Consider the following 15,250-nt stretch of genomic DNA (forward strand, 5'->3'; position numbering starts at 1 on the left):
TAATAATATAATAATATATAATTATATATATATATATATAAAACATAACATGCACATCATACAGGGAACTCTTGGGAGCTTCTCACAATTGTCCCCTCAGTGACAAGTTTGAGTGTCTGCAATCCAAGATGGACAATAGGAGACTTATGCTTCAGTGAGAATTTGTTCAGCCTCTAAAACATTTTCATCAACTGTACTTTTTTTTTTTTTTTTTTTTTTTTTGAGACAGCGCCTCGCTGTGTCGCCCAGGCTGGAGTGCAGTGGCATAATCCCAGCTGACTGCAACCTCTGCCTCCTAGGTTCAAGTGATTCTTATGCCTCGGCCTCCTGAGTAGCTGGAATTACAGTCGTGCACCACCATGCCCAACTAATTTTTGTATTTTTAGTATTGATGGGGTTTCACCATGTTGGCCGGGCTGGTCTTGAACTCCCGGCCTCAGGTGATCCACCCACCTCAGCCTCCCAAAGTGCTGAGATTACAGGCATGAGCCACTGCGCCCGACCCTGAACTTCCTTCTTATGTTATGATGGCAATAATGCTCTTAGAAAATAATTGGAAAGTTCATTTAGGTTTTAAGTTGGTTTGTGGCAAATCAACGCAGAAGTCAAGTGCGCAGAAGTCAAGTGCACAGAACTCAAGTAAACGGGGATGATTTGTTTTTTCCCAATATGGTACAATGAGGTAGAAAGATCATAAACAAGCAGTTAGAAGACTAATGGGTTTGGCCACAGTGTTGCCACCAAAGACTTGTAGGACCTCAAACATGTTAAGCTGGGCCAATACCTGAGGAGGAAAGTGGGAAAGTTTCCTTGAAGCAGTTCATTCTCTTCACTGTATGGATGAATTGATACAGCCAACCAATGGAAGTACCATTTACTAACTCTTTACCACATCCAAAGGGCTGAGCTGGGTGCTTCCTATGTTACTGGCTTTGAAGAAGCTCTACCTTGCCCTTCTAAAAAGGAGGAAACTGGGGCTCAGATATGTTGAGGGACTTGCTCAAGGCACAAGCGAATAGAATTTCAACCCAATAAAGCAAATTCCAAACTAAGCTCTTTGCATTGCGTCAGTTTGCTTTCTTTCTGATTGTTCATATTCAAGGCTAAATTGGGCATCCCGGACAAGTTCAAATCCAGAGAGAATCCTACGGTCTCCCTGTACTCTTAAGTGGCAAAACCACCAAACCTTTTACCAGAACACCTAACATTCTGGTCAAGAAACCAAATTCCATCTTCTCTGCTCTTCTCCTTTCCAATCCCTGGTAGAAGCATTTGCAAACACAAATAGTTAAAGGTCACCAGTAAGAAGTAGAAGAGGGATTTTGCATGATCCATCTGTGCTGGGATAATCCGGAATTGGCCGTGAATATGTTGAAGGGCCTACACGCTACATCAGTAATTCTTTTTCACCTGCCATCCACACCAGCAAATGTGTTATTCTTGTACATTCTTTGGAGAAGAGTGTTAGGCATGTGTGTCTGCAGATTGGGCACTCAATAAGTGAGACAGAAAAGCAAGCTTCAGATATAAATTTTTTAATTCCCAGTTAAAACCTTGAGAAAATAAGCAAGTAGATGGTGTGTCCTAGCTATAAACTGGTTTTAAGACAAATCTGCTTACATGGAGTTGATGCAAAGAAGCAGGTTAGAAAACATGCATTTTTTCCACATAATATATGGAATGAAGAAAAGATCATTGATTTTAACAGCCAGGAGATTTGGGATATAGCTGCAACTTTGCCACCAACTACTTGTATGACCTTGAACGAATTCTTTATACTTTCTGGGTCATTTCTTCATCTGTAAAATGAAAAGTTTGAACTAGGCCAGTGATTTTTCCATCTTTTTCTTAAAGCTGTAAAACCTTTTCTTTGTAAACAAACTCGCATAAGGAATCTCAAAATTCTTGCACATCATATCTTCAACTTTCACCAAGGCAGCCTCACTGTAGAACAGGCTGGAGCCACAGTACCTTAGATGTATCTTGGTTCTGCAACTGACTACTGGTGTGACCTTTGGCAAGTTATTTCACCTCTCTGAACCTCATGCATATGTTTCCACATACACAAACTGGGGACAACAATGACAGCATCCACCTCGTAGAGTGTTGGGGAGAACTAACCTCTATGCTTAGATGGCATGGAACTCCATACATGCTATTGTTATTGTGGATATTATAGCTATGGACAGAGCCACACACTACAGCAAAAGCACATTAAATTCTGCCCAGTTACTAACTTACGGGGGTATCAATTGCTTATAGTGTGTCATTTTGCACTTATCATTTAAAAGACTTATTACAAATAAGTTTTCTGAACCAACGTTCATAGTTAGAGAAGATTCTATATGTAAAATAATGTTTATCACCTGTGATAAAACCAGAGAGAAATGCAAGTGTCTCCTGTAGGTCAGGATAATGGTTATTTTAGTGGAGAGGGCGGGGACACAAGAAAGGGCTCCTGGGGTGACCGGCAAAGTTCTATTTCTTGGCCTGCTGTTATAGAGTGTTCTCCTTGTAACAATTCAGTAAGTTACACATTTGTTTTGTGTGGTTTTCTGTACCTTTATTTTACGCTAAAAAGGTTTTATAAAACCTTTGTTTCGTTTCATAAAACAAAATCAGTGAGTACATAAGTTATACTTACTGGCTTCCAAAATGTTAAAATTTGGCCATGTGATGCATGTCACTGTGTGTTATTGCTTTATTATACTTTTAAAAATACTTCTTAAAATGTATTTTACAATGAAAACTTTGTTTGCCATATCTGAAAGTGTTTCTGTGGAACCACCCTTCTAGGGAACACTCTTTGAAAGCTGATGGACCTCTGTTAAAATGTGGATTCCAAGATGTTTGTTTTAAAAAAATAAAATAAAATTCTGAAAAACAGTCTTGTCCTTTATAACTTGACTATCTTCATGAAACACTAATTATTTTCGCCTTAAAAAGGGGACACGGCTTTAGTGTTTAACCTTCACTTCCGTCATTCTTTTCCAGTAAGCATGAATCACAAAACTCAAATGTTTCCTAAGATCTGAAACCTTTCTCTAGGTCCATACTTTATATAATCCTATATGTGCAAAAAACAAATGATTTAAGTTTCCTGAGTTAAAGAGGAAATTGGGGAGTAAGAGCTTGTCCACATCTTTAATGCTTAGAGGAGCACACACATTTAGCCCTGCCATCTGTACAAATGGTACCAGAGTTCAACATGCTTACGATTATAAAGAATTTATGATTTATGCTTGCTAGTTAAATATGCTTATGATTTAAACTTATTTTCTCTGGCAAGAAATAAGCTAGTCAGCACCACAGCCTAGCCAGATGATGGGAAATAGAAACATATTTTAATGACATATATTTTAACTTGCTGGCCCTTGCAAATGCTACTGTTTTTTCTTTTCTTCATGTAACAAAAGAACCATCGTCCTGTAGGATTCCAGAGATTTTTTTATGCATTCATTAACGAAAAGCAGTTAAAAGTTCTTTAATAGCAGTTACTGCAGCGAAAGGATCACTGAGGAAGAAAAGGCATGCATGGTCTTGGCTTCCAAGAAAACTGTACGTTAGGTGACAAGGCAGAGGAACCTATGCTAATAGAACAACCGAGAACACATTCCAAAAAGTGCATCAATAACGACTAGATGATAAAGTACACACAGAATGCATGGTGGCAGTAATCAGATGCAAATATGAGAGGGAAATATTATGAAATTTTAAAGCCTTCCTAGTGTTATGCCCTGCTCTTCAACGATTTCATTAAATTCGCTGTGTTAAAATTAATTAGGCATCACACATAAGATCCTGAATTGCTTGTTTCTGCAGGGAGAGATAGGAAAGTCTGCAGATGAATGGAAGAAGAGTTTGTTGGTACGTTTTGTTTGTTTTTAAAGGAATATATTAGACAGCCAGAAAGGAGGAGTAAATTCACTTTACTTGCCGAAACAGGGGACAACTGAATCTCACCAGCAAATTGCAGCACAAAAGAGCAACGAGAGTAATTGACTTATTCTAAAACGGAACCATTCTTAGTAGAGGGTAAAGAAAAAGAATTAAAATAAGCAAGATACGTTTTCTAAGAGACCCAGATGAGCCCTATTATCAAATGTGTTCAACAGGGAAGTGTAAAAATAAAAACAGTTACTCCCCATCAGAATACCAGATAACCTACTAAGCGTCAGACTCCATGCTAGCAGCGTCACACATATTAGAGGTGTTGGACAGAAACTTTTAATATGTGTTGTAATAAACAAGGTTATTCTAATCACCATACACACACTGGAAATCTAATAATGATTAAGTTATGTGGTTGATTAAACTGCATGAAATTTTTAAACTGGAGGATGAAAATGACATTTCTATACTATAAGAACCTCAATACAGAATGAGAATTAGTAGCAACAGATTACAAAAGATCTCAAAATAAAGTTCTACAAACTAACACTTAAACAAACCCTGTGAACTACTACCCTGAAAAATGAAGAAGCACAAATTCATAGCAATATAGTCCCAAATTAGAAAATTGCAAAACAGTCTAAACATTTGCACTAAACACATAAATCACTACCTTTTCAAGTAAGAAAAGTATAGTCTAGTCTTACCTTATTGCTGCAAAAGGCTGGAATAAAAAATACTGACTTATAGAAGCAACTTTCACATGTATCTGAACATCAAACACAACACACAATATAAAATCAAAAATAACTAGAACAGAAAAGTTTTCAGTCTGACCTTAAAAATACTGAGCAAATCACTAGATGAAGCCAGATCAAAAGGAAGGGCATTACACCAGCTTGTAGCCAGATGTGAAAGGGTCCCCAATTGCACAGGGCACAGATGGTATAAAATAAGGGGGTGGGGGCACAAGCAGATCCAAAACATAATCAAACAAACCTGGTTCAACTTACACAGGTAAGACTATTCTAAAGAATTAATAACTTTCAATGCAACTGGTAAGATTTTAAATTTGGTTAGCTGTCTCAAGCTAAAGTATGCTCACTAGTTTAAATTTTGAAATTCTTTTATATAATCATTGAAATAAATTCTCCATGAGAATATATTCAAAGTCCTGGTGACTTGTTTTAAATGAATACTGAAAAGACAGTGTTAAAACTTAAAAACAAAAACAATGGTTGTAAGCCACATTATCTGATTAAAGTCTGAGAACTTTGGGGAGAATTTAATGTATATCCACAGCATCAATACCTCTATTTGAAAACAGAAACACTGTAAGTTTATTAAAATGTTCAAAGTCCTTTAATATTCGCCATTCATCATGTAATGTAAAGTGCTAAAATTAAAATTTTCACCCTAAGCCTTCATTAAAAGTTGCTTCTTTGTATGTGAAAAGATGAGAGGTAGCATAAATTTTCTATAGAAAACTCAGAAACACTCAATTTACTTCATGTTCAGTTCTATAATGCAAAGTTGACACTTTAATAGATCCGAAATAAACATCTGTTCCAAAATAAAAGTTCAAGAAAAATTATCTGACTTCGATATTAGAAATTGAAATTTTCATAAAGAAATCTTGCATTTCACTAAATGAGTTGGCAACTTTCTTCAGGCAGCAACCAAAACAAAAACATTTAACACAGATTCCTTCAATCTCATGATTTCTGAAGGACACAAAAGCATAGAATATCCAAAAGCTATTGTATTGGATATTCTAATAAGGTACACTCAAGACACACATATACAATGGAACTCTGAATTTCAGTAGCAATGATGAACAAAAAAATACTGACTTTGCAATGACTTTTGCTTATCACTCACATCGTTTAGGGAATACTTATTTGATTTTTTTTTGACATTTCTATGTATTAAAGGATCTCTCCAGTTTAGTAACAGCTTTGCTAAGCTACGTTTTGAAAGTGACAATTAATTTTAGTGGAAATTCATTCCCAGGCTACTTTGATAGTCATTTGAACAGTTTTGTGTTATTTTACATGCAATTTTATAGCTCTATAACGTTCATTTAATCTTGTTCAATGATGCTGAACCCCAGATGCCATAAGACATTATAGAAAAGTAGTTACTGCACATATGGAGTAACTACTTTTCTGAACATTAATTTCTTTTCTCTTAACAGGCTGAAATGGTATTTAGAAAAGAGAAAAACCACCACTCTGTATTAAAGGCTTTATATTATGGACTTCCAGGGATGGGCTCCTATGACTGCTGTGGTCCCAGCCATAAAGTTCTTATTTACGAGCATCATCTACTCAAGTCTCAGTATTAATGGTTTTCTCCAGCCTTCCTAAGATTGTTGGTATCATACATTGGAATCAGGTCACCTGACAAAGCTTAGGGTTGGGAGGCTTTCCTCATTTGTCATATGTGGGAGTTGGATAAAATCAGGGGTTCTCCAAGAGCGATCTGAGCACCATCAGCATTAGAATCACTAGGGCACTTGTTAAAAATGCAGATATCCTCCCAGATTTCTAGTGCTGGGGTCAAGAAATGTGAATAATAAGTAAGTATCTGAGTGATTTTGCTGCATGCTAAGGGGTGAGAAGCAGTGGTAGATGATCTCAAAGGTCCCTTCCACTCTAAAATTCTAAGAGTCCCTGAATGTTCTTTTAAAAATGGATTCATGTCAGCAACATGAAAGAATTTCTAGAAGACAAGACAGTGACTTTTGGCCTGAGTGGGCCAATCTGAATAAGTATTCTTAGATTTGGATGTATATGTAAAAATAATAGAAAATAAAATCAGAACAGTATAATCTGACATGAAGGGAATCTATTTGGGATTTCTTCTTGGGAGAAGTAGAGGGGCAACCCACTCTAATTGCTATAAATGACCACAGGTTCAAAGGGACTTTTCATTGCCTCTCAGTCCCTATTTTTTCCCACTTCACCCTCTGACTCCTCCCAGCTGTTGAGATCCAGGCTTTTTACAATCCTGAGTCACCAAACTCTTGAGTAATTTTAACTGATCTCAATATATTCTTTTCAGAAGTAAACAATTCACAGGCAGTCCTCTACTTTCACTTGTAATGAGTAAAATCTCACAGAAACATACAATGTAGGAAAGGTGAAGGGTAGAATTACATTTTTAAAAGGAAGTTCCATATTCAGAGTGCTAAAAAAATCAACTCCTAATTTTCTCTCTTTGGGCATAATATTTGATGAAATATTTTCCATATCTCCTATATGTGAGTTTATTTTATTCTTTTTCTTCCCAATCACTTATAAGGCCAATGAGAGCCTAGGATTTCAGATATTTTAAGCACATCTGGAGCGATCTAGCTTTGACACATTTTTATTAGGTGCATGAAAACTAAATGTCTTATTGCCAAGTATCATTTTTACATTTTCTCGTCAAATTTTTATAAAAGCTTAAGAGCAAAATGCAGTAGGATCTTAAAAGAATTCTACAAACATAGCTGGATAAATTCTGCTGCTGAGCCAGAACTGTTGGCTGGAAGGCAGCGCCACCATGCGATCGTTCCAAAGGCTGTCAGTTTTGTCTAAAGACATAAGCTGGGATCCTCTAAGAGTTGGGCAACTAATAGCAAAAGCCCACTTCCTGTCATAGGAAGGTTATTTTCAAACTCCAAACCCCAGCACCACTTCTGTCTCTGAGAGGGAGAGGGAGAGAAGGAGGAGCTGTTTACAAACAGGATGTCTGATTACGGAGTTACACCAGTGGCCAGATTGGATCAGGTATTTAATGCTTGATTAGGGTGGCTAGTGGGCAGGTTAAGGCTGGCAGATTCTGAGTACTCTCCATTTAAGGACGCCTGCACCGGGATACAACTTGCCGACTTCAATACCCAGCTCTGTGGCTGGCTAGCCCTACGTCTTTAACAAGGGACAAGTTCGGCCAAGGCTCAGTTGGTGGATTGTATATTATATCTATAGGACCCAATTATACCTAAAGTTTCTAAGCTATAAAGTCTTGTGACCGTGTGCATGGTGTAGACATGGGCTAAACTCAAGAAGAGGGGGTGAGAAAGAGTCATCTTAATCTTTAAAGTTTATTAGAGTTGTGTTTTCCTTTTCATGTTTTTGCTTCATAAAGTGTACCATGAATCTAACAGCAATATTATATGAAATGTACATGTTTGCAGTAAATTACACCCTCAATTAAGAAATGTGGAAAAGTTGGGGGGAAAGAGGAAATCTTAAAACTGAGTTAAGTCAGCAGTTCAGCAAGTGCTTACGAAAGACAGTCAAAATATAGGCAAGTTACTTTAAATGGGTATTATTTGTCCTTACTTTCCCAATGTAGGCAAGTGCCTGTGATATAACAATTTAGGGAATAATGGGAGAATAAAAAGCATATTAGTTTCAATCAGATTTCCTGGCATATATCACAGACCCTAAGGAATTACAAAGACAAAAAAGCAAGCTCTTTGGTTTCTGCATGGTTCTTTGCAGACTACAAGGCTGCCCCTGCAAGCACTTGGATGAAAAGACCGGGATTCTACTGGAAGTTTGCACTTTCCCCACATCAGCCAAGATGGGTAAACTGCCTTAACACAAAAGTCACATGCCCCACAAAATATTTCCTTCTATCTCAAAACAGTATTAGCTTCTTTAATCTAAGAAGGTAATGAGAGGTTTTTAAACTGATTAAATCAGCTTAGTTCATACAAAGTCTATTATGATTAAATATTCAATTAAAACAATTTCCAAACCAAAATCTGACAAAATCCTCTCTGAAAGTAATTTAGATGATAGGTTTTTAACATTAGGCAAATTAAATCCTTCTCACAGTTGGTATTTTCTAAAGGGTCAGAAACAGTTGCAGAAGTTCACTGGGGCAAAAATCTACTTTGTGTGCTAGTCATGTTCCATGATCATAAACAGAAACTAGAAATATTAACGTGAGCCTAACATTCCTATTTATTTTATTTTTACTTCAAAGGCTACATACATGCAAAAGTTGAACATGTCATCACAAATGCTTTAAATAAAGTTCAAAAAATAAAAATACTTCAAAATCCATTTACTTATGGAAATATACATGACAATTATAGTGAAGTCAATTATATCCTTTTTTCAATCAGAAAAATACTTATATTATAAAAAAGTTTTAATTCATGTCCAGAATAATTTTTTAAAATTCTTGAGTCATAATTTTAAAACAAGTTGAATGATAGTACAATATTTGGAGAAACAAGTCCTAGGCTTTAGCTAATTGGATCTGATATTCTTATACTTCATTTTGAAATAACTAAGGAAACTCAAGTTTAGAAAAAAAAGCATTTTTAAAAACCTATGATGGTAAGTATTATGGCTGAGGTGGTTACTAACCAAGTGAAGGGCACAACTTCCATAAGCAGATAATGTTCAAAGTCCTTTAAAATGTTTGAATGGAGAATTTTATCTACAAACACATAGTGGAGGCTTAAAGTAGCCTCGAGTCTCTCTGCTGGTCAACACTGCAAGAGGAATTAAAAATCCCAGGTACAGTGAAGTTCTGAGTGCACTGCCCTTTTGAAAAATGTGTGAGCAGGCACTAGCTCCCGTGACTCCAAAGCCGACTGGGGGAAGTGTCTTCAGATGGCCCTGCCCTTTATCAGGCAAAAGCAGCCAAAGGCTTGGCAAAGTCAGGAGAGGGAAATCAGCGTATTCTGAGCAAGTCTCCACGGTCCAGAGGATGACCATTTCCTTCTAATAAAACCAATATTTCTTTGGTAGCATAATACAATATATATCAACAATCCCAATAATTAATATGAGCAGAATGCACTCAAAGTTCAACTTTGTAAATGTTCACATGCATCCTGGAAATGAGATTTAACTTCCTGCACCTACATGAAAAAGGGTGGGGACAGCTGCCCAGGCTGGAGGACTACTGATGATGAGAAATGACACACAATGTGAGCAGGGAAAGGGATCATTTAACAAAATGTGTTAGCGTTGACTGGGAAAGAAAGCCCTAAGTGGGTAAACACACCCGAACTTTGCAAGGAGCTTAATTCAAACAATTAAAATATCACCTTCTCTTTAAATCAGAAACATCAGGTTTCCTATTGGAAGAAATCCCTTGCTACCACTCTAAGCCTTTGGTTGAAAAGGCCAAATTAAAATTCGGGTTAGAAATGTTTCCACAGAGGGTCCAAAGACTTAGAGCTTGATTTATATCCTGATACTGAATTGTGATTATAGTTTTCATGTTATGCAATCCAACTATTATTTTCCTTTTATCACTAAAAAAAAAAGTTTTAAAAAGGAAAATTGAAGATTTGTGTGCTGTCAGTGCAAAATCACATTAAGTATGGTTTTTCTTTTCCCTGGGACAGAAAAAAACAATGCCCAGCTCACAGTACATAGGAATGTGTCACAACAAATAATCAGAAGACAGATTTCTCCAAGCTAGTGTTCCTCCTTGTACAGTGTGGTATTCAAAAGCAGTATTGTCACGATTATGCACATTCTCATTAACTAGGTACAGCAGAGCTACTTAGAGGGAAACCCATTTCTTGTGCCTCAATGAAAGGGGAGTGTAGAAAACAATAATTAGGCTGAATAAGGAATTTTAAACGGCAAAAAAAAAAAAAAAATCAGAGTGAAAAGAACAGAGAATTTAGAAAGCCAAAAAAAAAGTTTTTTGTGTGTGTTTTTTTTAAAAAGCAAGTAATGTGACGGTAGAAACCCACACAATCTCCCCCCACCCCACCTGCCACTTTGAGTCCTAATTGCCCATCTGCAAGGACAGAAACCCACTCTAAATTGACCAGCATCGGCTTCGGCAAGTCTTCTCTTCACTCTCCCTCCTGTTAAGACCGTTTCCAAAACCAATCAGCAAAGGACAAAGAATTCTTTACAGAGTGCAATTAGTGTTTTCCACGTCCACCTTCAAAAGCATGATGCTCTTCATGGGCTAAAGGACAGAAAAAAAACAAAAAAGAAAAAAAGGAAAGAAAACTTTAAGCAAAGGATGGGCCAACCCTCCTCTAGGCATCTCATTCAGCTTCCCCAAATGTTGGCAAGAACTCAAACACCTTATTTATTTATTTATTTTTTTGCCAGTAACTGTTAGCTAAGGCGTGCATTTCCTGAGAAACGTAATAATGAAAATTAAAACAAGGAATAAACAAGCAATGGGCATGCTGCCTGTTTCTTCTTGCTGTGCCTGGGAGGATGAGTCATCTCAGCAAGCCGATGAAGAGAGTATGTTGGGCTGCAAGCAAATGCCGCAGGGGAAAATGTGCCCCACAAAATGCATTGCAGAGGGTGGGGAGAGGGGGTGCCTGACACAACCCAAGACAGAGCCGCTTACAAGCCTATCTTTAAAAATAAACTAAAAATAAAACAAAACAAAGAACCACACCAGGGTGACAGCAATTATATCTAGGTGCCCCTGCTGCCTACCTCTCAACACTCTCCATGGGAAATGAAGTTTCATAAAATTGCTAAGTTTTATTTTTCCAAATCAAGTTTCCCCCTGCCAATAGATATTCAGACCTATCATCTGGCTTGCAAAATTACTAATTTTAATTAGGAACTCTAGAATATATATATATTTTTTGAGACATAGTTTTGCTCTGTAGCCCAGGCTGGAGTGCAGTGGCGCAATCTTGGCTCACTGCAACCTCCTCTGCCTCCCGGGTTCAAGCAATTCTCCAGCCTCAGCCTCTGGAGTAGCTGGGATACAGGCATGTGCCACCACGTCCAGCTAATTTTTGTATTTTTGGTAGAGATGGGGGTCTCACCATGTTGGACAGGCTGGTCTCGAACTCCTGACCTCAAGTGAACCACCTGCCTCAGCCTCCCAAAGTAGTGGGATTATAGGCGTCAGCCACCAGGCCCAGCTGGAACTCAGGAATTTAAAAAAATTATGCTACCAAAAATATTTTCAAACACTTAACGTTTTTTAAAGTAGAAGATGCCACAGGGAGACCTACGAAATACATAACATTTTCTCTAAGGCAAAAGACTGAGTGTGACAATCTACCTCCCAGATCTGGCTAACCATTACCAGGAAGCAATGTCTGATAAAGGTGGGGTGATTCAGGACTCTGGGTGCTTTGATCCCCAACACGCTACCCACACTTAGCAGTGAATGGGGTTCTAAGGAGGCAGATGGGCTGGCCCATTTCACCTTTTAAGCCCCTTCCAATTCTGTTTTTTTTTTTTCTTTTTGTTTTTTAAGACTGGGTCTTGCTGCTCTGTCACCCAGGTTGGAGTGCAGTAGCATCACGCTACTCGGCTCACTGCAGCCTTGACTTCCCGGGCTCAAGCAATCCTCTCACTTCAGTCTCCTGAGGAGCTGGGATTACAGGTATGTGCCACCATGCCCGGCTAACTTTTGTCTTTTTGATTGATAGAGACAGGGTTTTGCCATGTTGACCAGGCTGGTCTCGAACTCCTGAGCTCAAGTGATCCACCCGCCTCAGACTCCCAAAGTGCTGGGATTACAGGCATGAACCACTGTACCTGGCCTCTGTGTTTTTCATAAGGACTAAATTCTTCAGACTATTGCTGAGGGGGTGGATGGAACGGGCCTATTTTCCCTTCAACATCATCTTGGATGTTCACCCCAACCTACTCCGCACTTGGATAAAACACTGGGAGAGACGCACTTTATACCTCCCAGGTCACCTCAGGTTGGCCATACTCCTAAGGGCAGCCTGAAATCTGAACTAATTTAACAGAACATTTCTCACAGCTTTAACTTTACAAATATTTCACATTGAGTGTGTGTGTGTGTGTGTGTGTGTGTGTGTGTGTGTGTTTTCTTTTTAAGAAAGATATTTAGGGAAGATATCGAAGAAAACATGCTTTGATCTGCAAGGAAATTACACTATGCTTCAGGGTCAAGTAGAGGTACCATAGAACTACAGTAACCTGGTTTCCAAACAATAAATCCAGATATACAGACTATCCAAAGATCTGTGTTACTTCTAGGTGTGAGGGGTAGTCTGGGGTGGTCATAGTTGCAAACTACAATGTTGATGGGTTAAAGAGACAGTACAACAGAACATTCAGAATTGGGAGTGCCTAGTGAACAGGAGTACTGTCAGCCTTAGGTTACTTTGGGTAGAAAGGGATTATAGAATTGCTCTAAGCCTGGAGTTGGCAAACATTTTCAGGAAAAGGAAGAGAATAAATGTTTGTCTTTATGACCATACGGTCTCTGTCCCAATTATTATTATTTGTTGTTGTTGTTCTTGAGACAGAGTTTTTCTCTTGTCGCCCAGGCTAGAGTGCAATGGTGTGATCCTGGCTCACTGCAACCTTCACCTCCTGGGTTCAAACAATTCTCCTGCCTCAGTCTCCCAAGTAGCTGGGATTATAGGCACCTGCCACCACGCCTGGCTAACTTTTTATATTTTTAGTAGAGATGGGGTTTCGCCATGTTGGCCAGGCTGGTCTTTAACTCCTGACCTCAGATGATCTGCCTGCCTCGGCCTCCCAAAGTGCTGGGATTACGGGCGTGAGCCACCATGCCTGACCTCTGTATCAATTACTAACTCTGCCATTGTAGCACTAAAGCAGCTATAGGTAATACGGAAACAAATGGGTATTGCTCTATGCTGATAAAACTTTATTTATGGACACTAAAATTTGATATTCATATAATTTTCATGTGTCACAAAATATACTTTTTCTTTTGATTTTTTCCAACTACTGAAAAATGTAAAAAGCATTCTCAGCTATACCTATACAGAAACAGGAGAGCGGAGAGGGGAACACAGAGGGCAGATTTGGGCTCCAGCTTCCTGCTGTAAACAATTCTCACGCCAGAAAAGACCTTTGTCACTCAGCTGTTCTGAAGAACTTAGCAGAATTGGCCAGGGTGGGGCTGGTCAGTGAGTGGAGTCTGTGCATTGTGAGTTTCTCAGTCAAATAATGTGTATCCATATCAAATGTAAGTTATCAATGGCCCAATGCCCATCTACCCGCTAGAGGCCATGACTGAATATGCTTGGGTTCTTTCTACATGGAAAATCTACAGTCACCTGGCTTATGTAAACTTGGGAATACTTACACTAGGATCCTATTAACCAAACCAGAGTAAAAGCATACATTGGCCGTTTCTAACTTAGCTTACCCTGCTGTGAAAAAGATTTCAGCCCAAATCTTATTTTTCCAAATTACTTCTGCAGCAAGTGGTGTATACCCTGCTGAGTAAAGGACTGCCTGCTTTGTTTACAATAAAGAAAACTGCTTGTTTTTTTTCAAATTCAGATTTTTATTTGAACAACCTTTGAGTTTTTAAATGCCAATTTATGCCCTTAAAATATGAATTTCTGCTGAGACCCTTTCTCAGTTCTGTATTACATACTTTGCAATGGCCCCTACCTTTAGGTATCTATTTGATTTAACTGGCCAAGTTGCAGTTTTCTTTCCCCTTGTTTGGCTTTTTTCTTTCCCAGAGCCATCACAACAGCTAAGCAGTGAATCATCCTGCCCTTTGACAATCTTATCTGATTATTGCCATGGCCCTAAAAACTAGCCTAACCACTCTGTGGCCTTATTATCTGATAAAACAGATATCTTATTATCTGTGTTGAGCCTGCTGCTAACCAATGTGCTACCTGGAAACTTAATCATAGAATTTTGCAGTAGAAGGAACCTTGGAGATCATCTAAGACCAACCTCCTCGATACTCAGATGAGAAAGGTAAAGGATGAGAAGCTGTGACTTGCTCAAGGTCACACTGGTGAAGTGGGACAAAAATCTAAAGTGCCTGACTTAACGACCCCAAATTGGTGTTCTCCTCTTTAGAGTCAAGTGTGGAGCTGGTTCAAAGGTGGGAAAAAATGTTTTAGCCCCATACATAAATGCCAATGAAATACACTTCCGTCTAGAGAGTTTCTGCTAGTCTTGTGAAATAAAAAAAAAGAAAAAACCCTTGATGACCTTTCAATTAATATATGGGGTGAAAATACAATTAAAGTATCCCTAAAGAATAAAAATGGCATCGGCAAATTGGCAACTTCTACACTGCGCAGCCAATAAGCAACTTCTGCAGTGCCATTTTTCTGTCTCTTTTAAACTTCCATTTAAAATTCAGAATATCTGTAGTGCCAGATCAGTCCCACTGCTTAACATCTAGGTCATTTGGCCTGTATTTATATGATTCCTTACAGGGAGGCCTTAGTGTTAATATCCCCTGTCATACTAGGATACTCACAAAACAAAATTTGATTTTTTTATCCTTTTTTGGCAAAGAGTTGGAAAAAGTGAAGCAATAATGAAACGTATTTCAGCAATTCTAAGACGCACTCCTCACAACTACCACACATATATTTGAAGACCTCTGGTACCAATAATGTGTTACAGTTTAA

At 38.3% G+C, this 15,250-nt stretch overlaps 1 protein-coding gene across 2 annotated transcripts in view; it reads right to left on the reverse strand.

The window, feature by feature from the left end:
- Positions 1-8,940: 8,940 nt before the first annotated feature.
- Positions 8,941-15,250, reverse strand: part of EIF4E3 (eukaryotic translation initiation factor 4E family member 3) — a 42,568-nt gene continuing 36,258 nt past the window's right edge. For both annotated transcript variants that reach the window (XM_016940113.4, XM_063806011.1), the window contains exon 7: positions 8,941-10,836. In XM_016940113.4, the coding sequence (XP_016795602.1) occupies positions 10,790-10,836 (47 nt within the window). In that variant the 3' untranslated portion in view covers positions 8,941-10,789. The remainder of the gene's footprint in view (positions 10,837-15,250) is intronic.

Source organism: Pan troglodytes, chromosome 2, assembly GCF_028858775.2.
Source record: "Pan troglodytes isolate AG18354 chromosome 2, NHGRI_mPanTro3-v2.0_pri, whole genome shotgun sequence".
In the NCBI taxonomy this organism is placed as follows: Eukaryota; Metazoa; Chordata; class Mammalia; order Primates; family Hominidae; genus Pan; species Pan troglodytes.